Below are 19,396 nucleotides of genomic sequence, written 5' to 3' on the forward strand. Positions count from 1 at the left end.
AAGGGACTAATCTAGAAGACAATTTAGGAGAGTAAGAGGCTATTGTAATAATTCTGCCTAGAGATAATGAGGATGGTGGTTATATGAGTATAAAGAAAGGGACATCAGAGAGATGTGAAGGTAGAAAAGACAAGGCAACAAATTGTATTAAATGGAATGAGATTGAAAATCTGAAGATAAAAAAGTATGAAACTGATTAAATGGAGGGATGGTGGTACCCTCAACAAGGAAGACAATCAGTCGTTTCTGACTTGTGATTTCATTTGGAGTTTTTTTGGTAAAAATACTGGAGTGGTTTGCTTTTTCCTTCTCCAGCTTATTTTACAGATGAGGAAACTGAGGTAAATAGGTAAGTGACTGACTCAAAGTCAATCAGCTAGTAAGTGTCTGAGGCCAGATAAGCCTTCCTGACTCTTAGCAGGGCCTACCTGACCCCTGCAAGGGAGCTAAACACAGTTGGATGAATGTAAAATGAGAATCTCTTCTGCCTCTACTACCTTGAAAACTATAGTTAATAGGAGGGGAGAACAAACATGTATTAAGCACCATTCGTGTGGGCCAGGCTCTATGCTGAGCACCTTAGAGATATTACCTATTTTTTCCTCACAACTATTATGATCTCCACTGAGGAAATTATAAGACCAACAGAGATCAAGTTTTTTTTCCCCCCCCAGGGTCATATAGCTAGAAAGTGTCTGAGGCCTTATTTGAAAACTGTCTGAAGTCTTATTTGAACTATCAGTAACATTTATTAAGTGCCTACTATGTCCCAAAGCACTGATACATTCAGGTCTTCCTGATATATTCCATTACTGAATAAGAAAAGGAAACCTGTGAAATAAGGGCATTGGTAACTCAATCAAAAGAAAGTTTTTGCAGAGTTTGGGGGTTGTCTTTTTTTTTAATATAGTTTTATTGATCTCTTTTGTTTTTACACTCTACACATTTAGAATACACCCTCCAGATCGAATCCTGCCTTTGGAGAAAGAAAAACACTTAAGTAAAATGTATCAGCGTAGATGATATTCTCTTAATAATACTAACCAACCTCCCGTGAGGGACCATCAGGGCAGTTTTATTTTCTGTTTTCCTCACCCTTCATTGGTTCCTATTCTTGGTGAGAGGGCTTATCATTAAGTACTTCCCTCATGTCCTTAAAATACTGAAAAATGTTTTTTGCCTCTAAGATAGCTCAAGTGAGTGTACGAAGGAGTGAGAGTTCATAAATTATGTTATACAGAACGCTTTGCAAAACGTAGAGTGATATATTTTAGACAAGTCATTTCCATTGCTTAAACATCAGAGTTATGGATGTGGGAAGGACCAGTCGCTCTTCCCTAGATCAGAGTTCACAGAATTTTTTTAGGGGATCGGGGAAAGGTTGATGGGAGGTCTCATCTCTCTCCTTCAGGAAAGCAGCGTAGTCTCACGCCTGGATGTGCACAGTGTAGCGGCAAGAACGACGTGTTCTGCACTTTGGAAGCTGAGCTGTGGACGCGTGTAGTCTCTAGCACAGAGGATGCTTAGGGGGGCGGGTTCCTATCCCCGAGGCCATCTCTTCACTAGGCAATCGACCACCCACCGGCCCTGAGAGTGAAACACCCACTCCTCCATAGCCCCGGGCAGTTACGCAGCCCCCCAACTCCGACCAGCTGCCCCCGCGCTTCCCCGCACCAATGGGTCCTCCACAGAATCGTCCCGCCCCCATGACGTATTGCTGGAACGCAGAGCTTTCCCCTTCCCGCCCCCCTCACGCCCCGCCACGCGATTGGCTGGTCGCGTTGACAGCGGCCCCCCGCCCCAGTCACGCCTCTGGCCCAGCGAATTTGGGGCGGCGAAGGGAGGGGCCAGAGCCAAGCGCCGCGGGGAGCAGGAGCCAGCGGGGCGGGGCAAAGCGGGGAAGGGGGCAGCCTCCAGAGCTCCAGAGGGGAGGCGGGGAAAGGACCCGCGGGGCAGTGAGGTGGGAGTGAGCCTCGTGGATAAAGGGGGCGGCCCAGAGCGCGGCCCAGGATTCCGCCCGCAGCGGGAGAGGCTGCATTCTCCTCATCCGCTCTGTAGCTGTCTTCGCCAGTCCCTCGGCCGCTGCCACCGCCGCCTCCGCCTCTCGGGTTCCACTCTTCTATCCTCGCCCGCCGCCCTTATCACCCGGGAGACGGACCTCGAGCGCCTGCGGAATCGGAGCCGGCTTCATGGCAGCCGGGAAGGCGAACTTGGGGCCGTTGGTGGGGGCCGTTGATCAGGGCACCAGCTCCACGCGTTTTCTGGTGAGCCGAGGGGCCGGGGATGACATTAGGAGGATGCTGGGGTCCGGGAGGAAGCGGAGGTTGGGCGCGAGGTGTCCTCCGGGCCGGTAAAAAGACCGGGACATGGATGAGGAAGGGGCGAGGGCGCCGGGGCAGCTGCCCGCCTGCCCCCTGCCAGCCTCCCCAGTCCCACCCTTGACTCCCAGCCTGGGGTCAATTCCAGGTCGCAAAAGGGGAAGAAGTTGACCCTTTGGAACTGTCACTGTCCCGACACCCCCTGCACCTCATCCCCTCGTCCCCAGTCTATACAACCCCCCCTCCCCAACCCCCTCCTTTCTTCCTGCACAGGCATGACTTCCATCAGGACACCCTTCCCGCCTGGGCACGCTCATCTACGAAAAGGGCCTTGTGAAATAGGACTTTCTCACCTCTTCCCCACCCCCACCTTCACCCCCTCCACATGCAGCATTGCTGACTCCAGGAAACATAGAATTACGGGGAACCCGGGGTGTGGGAAGGGTGTATGAATGTGTGGAAGGGGGGGTGGGGAGAGAATGTCATAGGGTGGCGTGCAGGGAACTTTGCACCGGGATCCCGAGTTTCTGTTCTGCCTGGGCCACAATGTATGACCTGCAGGTTGTCCTGCAAGAGGACTTTGCTTGAAGGAAATTTGGCCTCTGGGTCTCTGAATGTCCTTGGGTTGGGGGTGAAAGCTGTGTCATGGTTGTGGTAGTCTAATACGGTGCTCCCCTAAGAGCCGTAGATAGAAAAAAAGAACTCTAATTATTTGCATTGTCATTCTTAACTTTTACAAAGAATGCTAAGCAGAATAAAATATGAAGTTGGACTGTGGTTTATTTATAGACTTTCTTGTTTTAAGAAAACTTTTTAACACTTCAGTTCCATCAGTTTGCAGGAAACATGATTTCTCTACTTAACCACAGCAAAATACAAAAAAAAAAGTGTTTTTAGCATGTATGACATTTTTGTGGTCCTAGCCACTTAAAAAAATTTTTTAACCTGGCTTTTATACAATAGGGAAACATGCCTTACAACCGATATAGTATTGAATGTTATTAAGTTTATTAAATAAATGAGTTGTTCGAAATTGCTTAAATTGCTTTCAATGATACTATTTGACTAGTTGGTCATTGAAGGGTAGCTTTTCAGTATGATCTTATTTTCTCTCTCCTTTTTCAGTTTATTTCTTTCTCAACTCTTTTTCAATAGATAAATATTAGCAAAAGTTTTTATTTACTGAGTTATTGGAATTTTCAGTTTTTTGATTCAAAGATCAGCCTCATATCTTATATTTAGTTTGATCCTATTGGGGAATTTCAGTACAGTTTTTATTTGACTTATCTTGAAACTACCAATAGATAATTGCAAAGCTTTACAAAGCTCTTAAGTATTTTCTTTTTTCTTTCTTTTGTAATCACATAGGATAAGCTTTATTTTTCATTTTTACATATACAAATAATGGTCCTGATTCATACACCTTGCAAGTAAGAAACACCTTGCAAGCCAATGTACATTGAATTGAAATTATTTTTCAAAATTTGATGGTTTATCTTCAGTACATTTACTAAGTCCCACTTATTTGGATTCATCATATCTATTCTTCAGTAATCTTGCTTATATTTTCAGTATTGCTAGAACAAAACCTGAATCACTTTCTGTATTCAACTGATTGAAAAACATTCCATTTCTCAGAAGGTAACTGTAATTTTTAAGTATTTCCATAGAAGAGAAGGGACTTAAATCACTGCAATTCTTTTCAACTGTTCCACTGAAGAAGCTTTTAGGTACATTGAGAAGACTTGTGTCTACTAACTACAGCAAATGGTTTTCAAAGAGAAAGCTGGATTTTAAATACAAAATATTCCTATCTTAGTTCTTAGATGCTGTCTTCTATAGTGCTTTGCAGTCCTGTAATATACATTTTTTTGATATAGTTAATGAAGAGTAGATGGTAGAACTCTTAAAGAATAATTGATAAGTAGGTAAAATGGTGCTTAAAAAAATGATCCTCTGCTCTAAACAAGATCCTACCTATACAGTTATTTTTATAAAGTTCTATATGCTGAATTGTTTTCTTAATACATATTGAATGTAATCTTGAGCTAATTCCCAGAAGTTATTGTACTCAATATCCTGTGAAGCAATCATGACTCAAAGTATCATTGTATATCTCCTCCATGTTAAGAATGAAATGAGTAATAACAGTTGCGTATAAGGAAACTTTTAAATTTGGGGTGATTATGTAACTAAAGCTTAGTTTTTATTCCCATTCATTTATATTTAATTAAACTTTTTGCACTAGTGAAGACTAGAAACATGGTGGTAAGCAATTGTGACAGTTTAATTTTTTTAATAGTCAAATTAATTTTACATATAAGCAAAGTTGTATTTCATTTTATCATTTCATTTCATTTTCAAATACATTTCATTCAAATACATTATCAAATACATTTCATGTATTTCATATCATTTCATTCATCCCTCAGGGTAATATTTTTATAATTTCTAACTAGATGTTTAGAGCTGAATTACTAAGAAATACAATAATTGATTACAGAAACTTTTTATATTTTCTTTCTCAATTTGTTATTCTGTTATTAAGGGGATAAGGATTAATTTTATTTCACTTTGCAAAAGCTTTTGTCCTTTGTATCACTACAGAGTTAGCATTGGCATTCATCTATTTGGTGTGTAAAGGATGAACTTGGAAAAGGATTTAGCATAATAAGAGTTTTAAGAGGAGGCACCATTGGGTTCAGCATGGGTCATTGTTTTAAATTAACTTCCTCAATTCAATTTGGCCATTTTTTTCTTTGTTTGCTTGTTATTACCTAAATTCTTCTACTAAATTGATTTTCTTGGGATTATTTTCTGTACTCTAAAGCTTTAGCATATTTTACCAATTTCTGGAAAATCTAGTATAGACCAACGATTTCACTGTATGCCTATCATTTAAAGATCTGCATAGCTTAATTAATAGAACTTCATCACCAAGTTAGGGAGGTTTTTCCCAGAAATTTTATTCTACAGTTACATGTAGAAGCAATTTTTAACATTCATTTTCTCACATTTCAAGGTCAAAAATCTTCTCCCCTTCCTCCTCTTTGAGATGGTAAGCAATTTGATATGTTATACATATACTATAACATAATACATAGTTTCATATTTGTTATATTGTAAAAAAAAGTCACTAAAAATCCCCAGAAAAACTCTTTAAGGAAAATAAAATGAAAAATGGTATGCTTCTATCACCATTCAGACTCCATTAGTCCTTTTTCTGGTGTTGAACAATATTTGGGTCCTTTGAAGTTGTCTCAGATCATTGTATTGTTGATAATAGCTGTTATTCACAGTTAATCTGTGGCCAGTATTGTTGTTACTATGTACAATGTTCTCCTGGTTTTGCTTGAGTTCACTTTGTATCACTTCATATAAGTCTTTCCAGGTTTTTCTGAAATTTGTCCTATTCATCATTTCTTATAATTCAATAGTATTCCAGTACAGTCATATATCATTGTTTATTTAGACAGTCTCCAATTGATGAATTTCCCCTCAGTTTCCAACTTTTTGCCACTGCAAAAAGATGCTATAAATATTTTTGTATAAATAGACCCTTTCCCCTTTTTTTATCTCTTGGGATACAGACCTAGTAGTGGTATTGCTGTATCAAAAGGTATACACAATTTTATGGCCCTTTGATTATGGTTCCAAAATCAGTCATGACAATCCTTAAAGATTGTTTTATCTATTAAGTTGTAAGAATTTCCTGCATTGGTGAAGGAAATATAGTAAATTATATATGCTCATAGTATTGCCATAAAAGTATTACCAATGTTGAGTTTAGCTGAAAAATATTGTCATTTTTATTATAATAGTTTGAAGTTTTAACAGTTAGCAGATTCAGGACTGTTTGTTTTGGTTGGCGTTAATCATTTCCTAGTATTTTTTTTAACCATTCATATAGATAGAAGTTGCCTAGAAGAAGTTCTAGTTGTTCTTTTGTGTAATGATATTTTTTTCTGTCCTGGTTATGATTTTATACTTGATTAACACCTCTTTCCATTTTTATTCCATATTTGTTAAGCATTATTCTTCCATAATCTATTAATTAACCTGCAATTCTTCTGTTTAGTGTGGTTTGAATAGTGCCTCAAGTTTCACTTTGAAAAAGTCCTTCACTGGCCTATTCCATCATATATGTTGTCATAATTTTAAAATATGGACTCTAGATTACAGTAATATCTCTAGAATCATGAAAGATCATAGTTACTTGGGAGAAGAATCAAGCCTGGGATGAACATGCTAATACGGAGGTTAGTTCATGGGTATCACATTGTCCCTACCATCATCCTTTATTTTTCTAGATTAGGATACTGGAAAGATGCATTTTATTTTTTTTTGGGGGGGTGAGGAGGCTGAATGGGGAGTAAAGAAGGTATAGGGGAAATTCATACTTATAGGCTTGGGGTAGAGAAGAGAATTATTACAAATTTGATAGGAACCAAAACCTTGTTTTATAATTTTCCTTAGTTAACTGTTAATAGATGTAGTTTAGTATAGGAGAAAGAACATTGGTGTAGGAGTAAGAATATCTAGATCTGGAGTCTGGAGTCTTGTCCTTGCCCTTCTATAGCTATATGACTTTGGAAAAGATTTCATTTCTATTTCGTCTTCTGAAAAAATGGTAATAATACAATATAATACATACCCTATTCACAAGAGATTTTTCTAAAGGTCAGGTAGGATACTATATGTAAATTGTAAAGAGCAATACAAATATATGATATATTATTTATTGAATTTTTAGAATAAATAAAAGCTCTTCTTAACCAGAAAGAATTCCACTCTTAAATAGGGTAGTATTTTGTTTTGTTAGGATGTATGTGCTTTATGAAGTACTTATGGGAGGACTAAAGCAGGGGATATGTAATTATAATGGAGGGATTATGCGCATTGGTGAGTTTATGGAGCCCTTAAATTATTGGGGAGGCAATTGGACAGAGTTGTAGGAGCAATGGATCAATAATTAGAGGACAAGGACCTGGATTCAATTTTCATCTCTGTGCTAATTACCTGTGTTACCTTAGGCCAGCTATTTAACTTATGTGGGCTTTAACTTCCTCATAAGTAAAATTAAGAAGTTAAACAAGATGATCTGATGTTCTTTTCAGCTCCAAACTGTATAATCCTAATTATTTATTATAAGGAAGTGAATCAAACTGCTATTGTGGGTCATTCTGAGCATAGGCATAATAATTACAGAGAACCATAATGATGGGGTAATTGTAAGAATACTGTCTCTGAAATTTTGGACATTATACTTTGGGCCTTGGTTTCCTTATTGATAAAATAAAATATGTAGTGTTTTGTAAATATGTAAATGTGAGGGCAACTAGGTGGCAATTAGGTTAGCTGAAATATATATATTACCACTCCTATCTAGCTTCTATCTTGACTTAATTTAAAATTATTAATAGGTGGATGAACAAAAAACAAAAATTATTTAAATTTGCTACAATGATTTTCTTTAAGGAAAATCAGATAAAAGAATTGTTCATTTGAAAAGCAAATTTGAAATTAACAATTTTAAATTTCTTATTCCAGAAAAGTATTAAGGCCAATATTATATTCAATGCCTCCTTTTTACCCTCTACCTTTCTTAAGTGGTAAGATCAACATGAATAACTACAGTAAGCACACTATTATATATTTATATCTGGAAGATAATTTAGAGATCATCTAGTGCAACCCTCTACCTTATACATAGATGAAGAAACTGAGACCGTGAGATACCAAGTCCATGGGCAATAAGTGGCAAAACTGGTATTTGAATCCTGGTTCTCTGATTACCAAATCCTATACCCTTTGCACTATACGACACTGCTTGCTTAATCTTTAGTGAACAGATATTTTAAAAATTGTTTTTATTTAGAATATTTGTCCATGGTTACATGATTTCATGATCCTCCCTTCCCCCATTCTTTCCTCCCCTCGAAGTTGACAAGCAGTTCCACTGGTTTTTACATGTATCATTTTTCAAAGCCTAATTCCATGTTATTCATATTTGCAGAAGAGAAGAGTGATCTTTTAACATCAAAATCCTAATCATATTGCACTACATGGTCGATCCTACATTTTTCTAATGCATTTCTGGTCCCACAGTTCTTTCTTTGGATGTGGATAGTGTTCTTTCTCCTAAGATTGTCTCTGGATTTGTCCTGGATTGTCCTGTATCATTGCATTGCTGCTAGTAGAGAAGTCTATTACTTTCGATTGTGCTATAGTATCAGTTTCTGTGTATAATGGTGAACCAATATTCTTAATACTTGGAATCTGAAAATAGTTTGGGTTAGTCCCCAGATCAATCTTAAATAAAACTATTAAAGAGTTATTATGGAATTGTGGATGGAGCATTAGAGGCAGCTAGATGTTATAGTAGTTTGCACTCTAGTCTTAGAGTCAGAATAGACAAGTGCAAAATCAGCCTTAAACATTTATGTATCTCTGACCTTGAGTAATTACTTAACCACTGATTCAGTTTCCTCAACTGTAAAATGAAGGTTGTGAGGATCTAATAAGATAATAATTAAAGCCTGTAGCACAATGCCTGACAATTCAGCACAATGGTGCTGAATAAATGCTTATTTCCTTCCATTGGATTTAGAATTCAAAGGCTCAGTCTATATTTGGATTCAGAAGACCAATTCTTACATAGTTATGTGAACATGAATTGGTTCTTCAACTGTGAAGATATAGAGATGATATTTATACTTTTCCTCTCTTATAGCTGTTAAAATGAAAGAAGTATTTTGTAACCTTAAATATTTCAATTCTGAAGGGACCTACAATTTCATCAGTGGCCTCCAGTTATATTCATTGGAACCCCTTTAGGATTTGGAATAGGATAGATAGTAAGAGATGGATAAGAGTGTCTGTGCTTGGAAACCTTGTGACCAATTTAGTAATAATAGCCTCTTAATTTGTTCTTTTGGAATACTGATAAACAGTGTATTATTGGGCTTGTAATAAATATTTAAGGCTTGATAGAACCTTCCAGAGATTCTACTCTGCTCTCAAGAGCCTTCATTTATCTTGCGTCACTTCCATATGTAACCTGAAAGTGCTATAATACCAAAGTCTCAGCAAATTAGGTTAGTCTGTGGACCCTTTAAATCTGGCATCATTAAATCGATTTAATTAATTATATTTCTACTGGTTTTAAAACAGTATATAATGTTACATCTAATTTATTCTCTCTTGTTAAAGTTCTCTCATGTCATGAATATTGTACCATGAGGAACCTGTTAATAATAGTGGAAAGAGTTTAGAACTTTAGAGGCAAGGAGAGACCTGAATATAAATATTGCTTCTTATACTTACTTGCTATTCATTTTTTTTAATTGAGTTAAAGAGAAGTGATTTAGATTATGGCTTTCTCTTTTATTCCTTAAGTATTTACAGATACTCAAGTTTTTAAGTTATTGTAAAAAAACAAAAAACTATTAGTGGCCAGGTCAATAGTAATTAACCCTTCCTTATATAAAACTATGCTGGTTGGTTATAAGGCTTACTGAATAATAGACCTGTTTGTTGCCAGATCTCTTACTCCAACTGGACTTGTCTTCCTTGAATCTTTCTCTCCTCTCTTTGTTTTTATTCTGCCTATTCCACTTAGCCTCGACATTCTGTATTAACAAAGTCTTGATGGCTTATTTTTAGGTTCTGCTGATTGGGCTTCAATAGCATATTAAACAGGGCACAGAGAATATTGAATATTAAAAAATATCATCCACCCCTTTTATAAAAATTCAGTTGTCTTTATACATGTGCTTTGACTTATTTTGAAAGTACATTACAATAGAATTACAGAACTCTAAAAATAACTAGCTCTCATTTCTTTTCTAAAGATTCATTACAATGTGATGAAAATGAAGAAAATAGGGGTTTGGGTTGCTAGCTAGAAAGGAATAGATGGCTAGGGCTTTTCAAATGAGATTTTATTTAACTGCTTTTCACTTAAAGCTATGTAAGGCTGAAATGGCAGCAGTGATAACTGCTGTTTCTACTCAAGAAAAAATTACTAGGATGGGTAGATGATCAAATGTGTGGACCCACATCTTTAGATTCTGAGTCAGTTTAGCAAATAGCTGGAAATGAAGCTCTTAGGAAAGTAGAGCAATATCTGTATCTGAGGTAAATGACACTTATCATTTGCTACTGTTTCATTTCACACAGTAGGGATATTTTTTTGTTCACTGAATCATAGGATTTAAGTTTACATCTAAAAAAGGCATCAGTGCTTATATGTTAAAATCTGATTTCTTCAATGTGGATATCCTCTCCATTGATCCAAATTGCAATCTGTATACATACATACATACATATACATATGTATGTATGTATGTATGTATGTGTATCTCCTTTGTAGGTCTCTTTTATTCTTCCTATATATTTGCCATAGGTCATCCACCCAGCATTCCAGGGGGCCTTCTTGTTTTCTGTAGACATCATGGAGAGACCAAAGATCCAGAGAAAAATAAGCTTGAGTTCTATTTTTTGTTTTGTTTTGATTTTAACCACAAAACCCTAGGGTTTATGATATTAAATGCAATATACCCTTATTTTCTATATCTCTTAATTGCATGGCTAAGAATATATGGTGATCTGTAGAATTTAATATGCTCAAACCTGCCTTATTCCCAGTTATGTTTTAATAAACAATAACCATGATGATTTTATACCAATAGACCTTTTAGACAGAGAATATTTGGGTCCCTGACCGCCAGTTGTCTTTGTTGCATTAAAAATTTTTTTTTGATTCTTCAATATTCTGTCTTCAGAACAGATGTTTCATTATATGTATTTAGTCAGATCAAACTGTTTCATTTATCTATTCTCAGTTTTCTCAATTTCATCTGCAAATGCCCTTCAGGTGATCAACATAGCTATCATGCTAAGGTTTACTTATTAGTAGACCTTTTTCCCCCTCAATTGGGGATGTTTCATAAGACAATATTACTCATAATGTTGCACCATTTTCTGAAATATTTTGCAAATTAACTTTTACTTTAAACCATTGTGCCTATATTTCTCTCCTAGGCAAGAAGATAAATATTTTGGTGGCTGAGGTGTGATAGTAATGTAGAAGTTATATTTATAACCATATCAAAGTATAATATTCTTTAACACTGTCCTATAATTTAAAAAATGGAATTGATTTTTATTCAGAAAAGAATCTTTTCCATGTCAAAACTTAAGATAAGCTTTATTTTTAGCCCTGTCATTTGAATTAGAACTTCTTTGGATCCCGTTATAGGGGGAAAAGGAAGAGGGTAAAAAAAAGAAGGAAAACCCCTATTTGCCACACATTTTTGTCTCTAATTTTGGCCCATTTTAAATGGTTTCAAATAAGCAGTTATTTCTGAGGCCAAATTTTGCCCTCTTTGTATCTTTAAAAGGATGTTTAAAAGATGTTCCAAATGTAATTGTCATAAATTTACAAACATTGGTATTTCTGAAAGTTCACCATACTTCCATATATTTGGTTTTCTTTAGTGATAATGCTGTATTAGTTGATCAAATTTTCCCTCTTTTTCTGCCTAGTAGTTTATCTAGTATAAAATTTTGACCTACTTGACTTTCACCTTTGAATAAGAAGACAGTTTCATAGAACCATTGATTTAGAACTGAAAAGAACCTTACAGATCATCTAGTTTGCAAATAACTATAATTCAGTATTTATTAACATTTTGTCCCTAATATTTCAACATATTTTTCAGGTTTTCAATTCAAAAACAGCTGAACTACTTAGTCATCATCAAGTGGAACTAGAGCAGAAGTTCCCTAAAGAAGGGTATGTCTCTAATTTAATGAAGTGTCATGAAATTTGCCCTTTTTATAAATCATTTTCTGTATTAACTGGGCACATGTTTCTTGTCATGTATGTTTAGAGCTATGAAGGGGCTTAAAGTCCCTAAGGAAAGAAATCCATTAACCATTTTTTGTTTAATAAAAGACACTTGATAGCTTAATCATGTTAGAAAATATGTTAAAACACCTTGAAAAGTACAAAAAATTTAATAATCATCAATATAGAATTAAACAATCAAACTAAAATAATCAAATTAAACAAATTAACATACTGTTGTTTACTATCTTTGTATTATCTATCGCCTTTAGAATCATAGTGTGAAAATTAACTGTTCAAAAAATGTTTGTGAATGAATAAATATGTGGTTTCTATTATTGAACAGGTCATTTTAATTCAACCTTTAGTTAAATAATCTTTTATTGTCTATTCTTTGGCATCCATGGTCCTAGGGGTATGGTACAAAGATAAAATTCATAGATAAATAAATGCAAGATAATTTGGAGAGGGAGAGAGCAATAATAACTGGGGGAAATCATGAAGAAGGTGGTACTTGTTAGCTGAACTTAAAGGAAGGAAAAGATTCTGAGAGACAAGAACAAATGCATGTGATGTGAGACATAAGATGTTGCATGAACAACTAATAGTCCAGTTTTGCAGAAGGTAGAGTGTCTAAAAGAGTTAATAGGGAAATATCCCCAGAAAGATAATATTGGACCTAGATTCTGAAGAGTCTAAAATGCCAGGCCAAATTTATATTTTGTCCTTGAGATTCTAGGGAGCAATTGAACCTAGTACTATAAGAGTAAGTATTTGAATCCAGGAGATATGACCCCAGAACACTTTCCTTTTAACCCTTTGAGGTAGGTAGTGCTGATATCATTCATTATCTTTATTTCAAAGATGAAGTAACTATAGTAAAAAGTTAAATTTGCCCTCCTAGTCATAAAATCTTAGTTGGAAGGGACCTTAGAAACCATTCACTCTAGCTTGTACCCAATGAAGAATCTCTTGTACAACTTCCCCAAAAAGTTAAGTGGCCGTCTCAACGTTTTCTTGAAGAATTCTATTGAGGGGGAGCCCACTCCTATTTTTTGGATAGTTGTAATTAAGTTTGAGAAGAGATTCTTTCATTGATCCTGGTATAACATTGTCCCAGGGCTTTTCAGTCTTGATTATACTCATCTCTTAGTGTGTTTGTCATTGTCTTTCCTAAAATGTGGTATTAAGCACAATGATCAGGACAGTATGGTAGAATCCCACCTTCCTTATTCTGAACAGTATGTATCTCTTAAAGATTAAGATAATATGAGCTTTTTAAAAAATTATTTTTGTTTCCTATAGCTCATGCTTGACATAGAACTTGCAGCCCACTAAAACAGCAGATTTTTTTTGGGGGGGGGACAAATTTAAGCATACTAATCTACTTTCTGAACTTTTAAGAAAACTTTAAATTTATCCCTGATAAATTTCACTTTAGGAGATTTGGGTCTAGTGTTCTAGCCGATTAAGATTCTTTTGGATTCTGACTATGGCATCAAATATGTTAGCTATACTTCTTTGTGTCATTTGCAAATTTAATAAGTGTTTCATCTATACCTTAATTAAAAGTCATTCTCTTTCTAATCTCTCATTATCCACTGACTGCTTTCTTCTTGTCTATAAATACTTCTATGTATTCCCCATCCTTAAATGATCCTTATTTGCCCCTGACATTCTTTCACTATTTTCCTACATCTTTTCTCCCTCAAATAGTCAACTTTCTCATATACCACTTCTTCAAGTCTTTGCAATTCTGCTTTTGACCTTGACACTAACTGTACCTGTACATTACCTCAATTATCTCTTGTGATAAATCCAATGACATTTTCTCAGTTCTAATTGTTCTTGATCCTTTTATGGTGTTTTTCCTACTGGATAATTCCCTTCCTGAGTTTTTTTGGGACACTTTTCTCTTTTGGTTTTCTTCCTTACAGTGTTAATTTCTTGCCTTTTTGCATGGACTAATACTAAGGCTCTATCCCAAGATTTCATTTCTTTTTACTGTCTTTTTCTTGGAAATCTCACCTGCTTCCATGGTTTTAATTGTAATCTTTACACAGACAAATTTCAAATCTACAAATTCAGCTTTCATCTCCAGATTGGCATCATCACCTGGTTATTCCACATTTCCCACTTGAATGTCTGAAATATTTCAAAATCAACACATCCACAACAGAATTTATTATTTACCCTTCTTTATGACTTCCCAATTTCTGTTGAAGATACTACCATCCTTCTACATACTCAGGCCCACAACTTGGAAGCCATCCTTGATTCTTCACTATCCTTCACCTCTCATTTTTCATCATTTACCAAGTCTGGTTCTATCTCTACAAAATCTCTCTCATCTATTTCCTTTTTTCTCCACTCACAGGGCAGTCCCAACCAGTTTGAATCTTTGTCTTCTCATTTTAGTAATGAAATAACCACCTGATAGGCTGCTCCCACTGCATCTATGCATCCTTCACACAACTACAAAAATGATATTCTTAAAGTACAGTATTGACTATACCTTTCTCCTCAGAAGAGTTTCAGTAACTTCCTCTTTACTGATGGATAAAAATCAATTTTGGGCAATTAAAGCACTTCACAGTTTGGCTTCAACCCACACATCTAGCCTGATTTCATGTTTACTCCTCTCCATACATACTTAATTCCAGTGAAACTGGACGACTTTCTTTTCTCCATATGTATTTCATCTCACAACTGTGCCTTTGCACAGGTTGTCTCTCTTGAATGTTTTATCATTCCTTCCCTGAAAATTCCTACCTCCCTTCAAGGCTCAGCTTAAGGGCTATCTCCTACTTAAGATCCTTCTTGGTTCCCTCTTTCCTAGTACTACCAGGTGCTTGTGCTCTCTCCCTCCTTCCTCAAGGTCATGAATGTTGAACTGGCAGGTTTGAGTTTTGTATTTGTTATGTGCTTTTTAGATTTACATATTTTTCACTGTCTACAGATTGTGCAATTAGAGTTATTTCCATTTTACAGAAGAAACAAAAGCTTAGGGAGGTTAACTGGATAATTCAGTCACATACAATTAGTTAAGTGTCAAATGTAGCTCTGGAATGAATATCTCTTCTGTCTCCAAGTCTCGTATTCTTTCCACCTGCACCATAGTATTTTGCTGATTTAAGTAAAACATTTTATCAAACGAAATCTCTTGGAATAAATAACATGTTTTGTCAATTTAGCCACCAATTTATTTAGCAAAAATGTTATTCTTTTGAATACAGTTTGGATATACAGGGAAGTGTATTTTGAATATAGTATCAAATGTTAATAACATTTGGTATATTTTTCCAACATTGGGATATGAAGTTTTTGTAGATTACTCGTACACTGTTCAACTGATATCCCACCTTTCCATATGCTGTAGCAACAGGTTTCCGTTGTAATGAGATTTGACATGGCAGTTTTAATATCCTCTTCAGTTTGTTAAACTGGGAAAAGGGGCTCCTAGGTGGCTCAGTGAATAGAGAACCAGGCCTGGAGATGGGAAGTCCTGGGTTCAAATCTTGCTTCAGATTCTTACTAGATTTAAGACCCTGGGCAAGTCACTCAACTTGCTCTTCTGCTTTTGAATATAGTATTGGTTCTAATTCAGGGGGTAAGGGCTTTAAAAGAAGCTATAATGGGGAGAATGATGAAATAGAATCATCATAACAAGTAAAAACTAAAAATAGTTGGATTTTTTATATGTGTTACTATACCTAGAAAAAAAATAGCATGTTGATTTTCCTACATTGTGTTTATGAGGTCAATCTGTATTTCCTTGTACTGAGAGAGGTCTTTTGACAAGAGTGTTTGTAGTTGGAAGATTTCCTTGAATGTTATTTTTTATTTTAAATTTTAGAAGTCCATGTGATTCAGTATAAAGCAGAATTTCTGTTTCCTCAGGAATAATATTTTCAGTTTATTTAGGAGTGACAACTCCTCCCCCCCCAACATCTTTAAATATCCATTGAGTTCTTACAGGGTGTATTGTTTTGGGCAAGGAATTACTTTCTTTTAGTATCAGACTAATAAACTAGGTTTCCAAACAGATGGTTTATATAATTTGTATAATTTTTTTTTGCTTTGAAATTAAGAATATACTCATAAGGAAAATAAGTTTTTCTATTTAATTTTTTCGTTTGTTTGGATATATGCATATATATATATATATTTCTACCAATCAGAAACTCTTAAGTACTAGAAACTGCATTGATCTTAACTTTGATTCTTAAGCCGAATCAAGTCCAAGTGCTATGGTGGACTGGTAAATGTTTAACAACCAGGTCTCTGCAGGGAAATGCATTAATTAACTACTTTTAAGTTTAATCTTCATGATAAACATTTTCTCTATTCTTTTCTTAAATCTAGACATTTTAACAAATTCACACTGGCTCAAACTGAAAATTTAACATGTGGCCATTTCAAGATGTATCCAGCACACTCTTGATTAAGTTATTCTTCAACCTCACATAATGTTGTGAGGACTTACTGACTTTATGTCATAATCTTAGTCTTGTAAGTTAACAAAAGCACTTATTCCCTTATATTCAGTCTTTTTTTTAAACTAAAATTTCTGAATATTTATGCATGTGGTACTCTTGTTAAAGTGAACTGATTTTTGTTTTAAAAAACTGCTCCAACTACACCTTTTTCCATCTTCTTACTCAATTTTGTTTGTTACAGATTTCTAATAAATTCTCATATGTGTTTTTATGTTCAAAGATGGGTGGAACAAGATCCCAAGGAGATTTTGCAGTCTGTCTATGAATGTATAGAAAGGACTTGTGATAAACTTACTGAGCTGAATATTGACATTTCTTCTATCAAAGGTATTCTTTTGGGAATTTGGAAATGAATGGAATGTTTCTTACTCACCATTATTTTATTTTGGTATGCTTAATTCCATTAACATTCCATTAACAGTAATAAAGAAACTAGAAATTGCTTACAATGGTAAAATGAATCACATTGCTTGAAAAAACTTAAAAAAAAAATACATTTCTAGTTGACCCGTGGATTATTTGTATGATCATTTGTACAATCTTAAATTTTCTTTTTTTAAAATAAGGAATTCATGCCAGTTGTTTTGAAACACTTGGTTAGGTTATTAATATGATTTGGCTTGATGCCTACATTTGAAAGGGATTTTGTTCTCTGACCATGTGACATTTTTTTTTGGTTCCTTTGAGGCATTCTGACTATATAATGAATGGTAGCAGAGACCTTAACTCCTTTTCAGAACCTAAATAGTGAACAATAGCTAGGATAATTACTGTTGAATATGTATTATAAAGATATAAATATATGCTATAAGACATCTATGATTTGATGTGTATATAATACACATCTCTCTGGATAGATATGATGGAAAAGAGAGTAGAAAGAGAAAGAATAAATAATATAATATAATATAAACTTTCCTGATTAAATCCAAGATTGACCTAACCATACTAGAAATTTCCAGACTATGACGTGAACAAGTAGTTGAGAGAGAGAGAGAATCTACATAGCTATGAATCATGGACATCTGTATTATTGGAGAATCAAATTATAAGTAACCAAAAAAGACTAGGAAAAGATCAAAGGATTGTAGATTTAGAATTGGAAGGGAGCTCCAAATCTATCACTCTCTTCTTTGCACCTTGCTGCTTATGATATATGGTACACAGCAATATATCACTTGTAGCCCAAGAAGTCATATAAAATATATTATTGAAGACATGCATGACTGGATAACTAGATAAGCATGTTACATACCAAGACCTACTCAAATATAAGTCCAAGATGGTAAAAGAAGGTCTTCATCCCATTGAGATATTCTTTTTGAGGAACTTGTGGAAATATACAGTTTAAGAATTGCATAGGAATTTCAATCTGCATAGGACATATACACACAAATAAAATCAAGGTCCCAGCAGTGTAACAGAAAGGTAGAAAGTTAAAATATCCAGGAAAAGGGGAGCAGTAGTGTCAGATACTTCAGAGAGGACAAGAAACATGAGTATTAAACAAAGGCCATTTTATTTGGCAAGGAATCATTGAGAAGATGATGGAGTACAGGCCAGAATTTAGTTGAACTCTCCCAACATTTCCCTCCAAATATCTCTAAAATAGTACCTTAAATTTTGGAGTAGCAGAATCAACCAAAGATCAAAATGAAACATTTGTCCACCTTGAGACAACTTGGGAAGTCTGAAGGAAAGGTCTATGGTATGGGGAGGAGGAGTGGAGGAGTAAGGGACACAGGCCTGGAGCATGGCAGGAATGCAGGCACACCAGTGGGGAGGGCATGATGGCAACAGCGGCTTTTGGAGTCCAGAGATGGTAAGGTGGTTGGAAAACTGGTCAGAAGGTATGATTGGGAACCTTTTGCTGGCACTGGATGCAGCTGGTGCTGGTTGGTGGCTTTTTTCCTCTAAGCATTTCTAGGTCAGAGTTTAAGGGCAGACAGGAACACTTTTGCTTGGTTACAAGGGAGCAGGGGCCCTGATAATGGTCTCAGGGTCAAAAGGAGTCCTGATGCAGGAGAGTAAGGGATCTGGTCACCATTCAAGTACCAAGAAGAGCACTAGTATTTGTGGCTGCAAGTGAACAAGAGACCTTCCTGATCAGACCATTGTTCAGACTACAAGAACAGTGACCACACCTTTCTCAGGATATTACCACTATGGAAACACTGAAAACTTGCAGATCCCCAGAACTAACTCAGAAAACAAACTCAAAAAAGCCTAAAAGTTCCCCAACCCCAAGGGAGCAGAGGTCAGCATTAACATAACATTCAAAATGAAGGAATAGACCAGGAAAATGAGCAAACAAAGTTATTTGACAATAAAAATCCACGGTAATGACCAAGATAGAAACTTAAAAGACAACAACATAAAAATATTAAAGACTCAAAGAAAAAATGCAAGGAAAATGCTGATTTTGTACCAAAGTCCAGGAAGAACTCCTAGATGGATTAAAGAAAGAATTAGGAATAGTGGAGGAAAATATGGGAAAAGAAAATTATGAAAGGCAGAATTATAATCTCAGAAAGCAAAAGCAAATATAGACTTAATGAAAAGAGATTTATCATTTTGCTTTAAAAGTGCCATTGACAAGGAAGTAATATCAAAATTTTATGGGAATTTTCTCCTATAAAGTCTCATTTCTCAAATATAATGGAAGCTAAATCAAATTTATATTAAAAAAGAATCATCCCCCAATTAATAAATGGCCAAAGGGCATG

The 19,396-nt window shown here is 35.5% G+C and overlaps 1 protein-coding gene across 6 annotated transcripts in view; it reads left to right on the forward strand.

Annotated features, from left to right (window-relative positions):
- Window positions 1-1,807: 1,807 nt before the first annotated feature.
- The window catches only part of GK (glycerol kinase), a 57,291-nt gene continuing 39,702 nt past the window's right edge, over window positions 1,808-19,396 (forward strand). For 2 of the 6 annotated variants that reach the window (XM_007493603.3, XM_007493604.3), the window contains exons 1-3: window positions 1,878-2,264; window positions 12,044-12,117; window positions 16,891-16,997. In XM_007493603.3, the coding sequence (XP_007493665.1) occupies window positions 2,190-2,264; window positions 12,044-12,117; window positions 16,891-16,997 (256 nt within the window). In that variant the 5' untranslated portion in view covers window positions 1,878-2,189. Of the gene's footprint in view, window positions 2,265-12,043; window positions 12,118-16,890; window positions 16,998-19,396 lie in introns of all 6 variants that reach the window. The other 4 variants (XM_056793373.1, XM_007493601.3, XM_007493602.3 and 1 more) reach the window with 4 other exon arrangements.

The sequence above is a fragment of the Monodelphis domestica genome, chromosome 4 (genome assembly GCF_027887165.1).
Source record: "Monodelphis domestica isolate mMonDom1 chromosome 4, mMonDom1.pri, whole genome shotgun sequence".
NCBI classification, from domain to species: Eukaryota; Metazoa; Chordata; class Mammalia; order Didelphimorphia; family Didelphidae; genus Monodelphis; species Monodelphis domestica.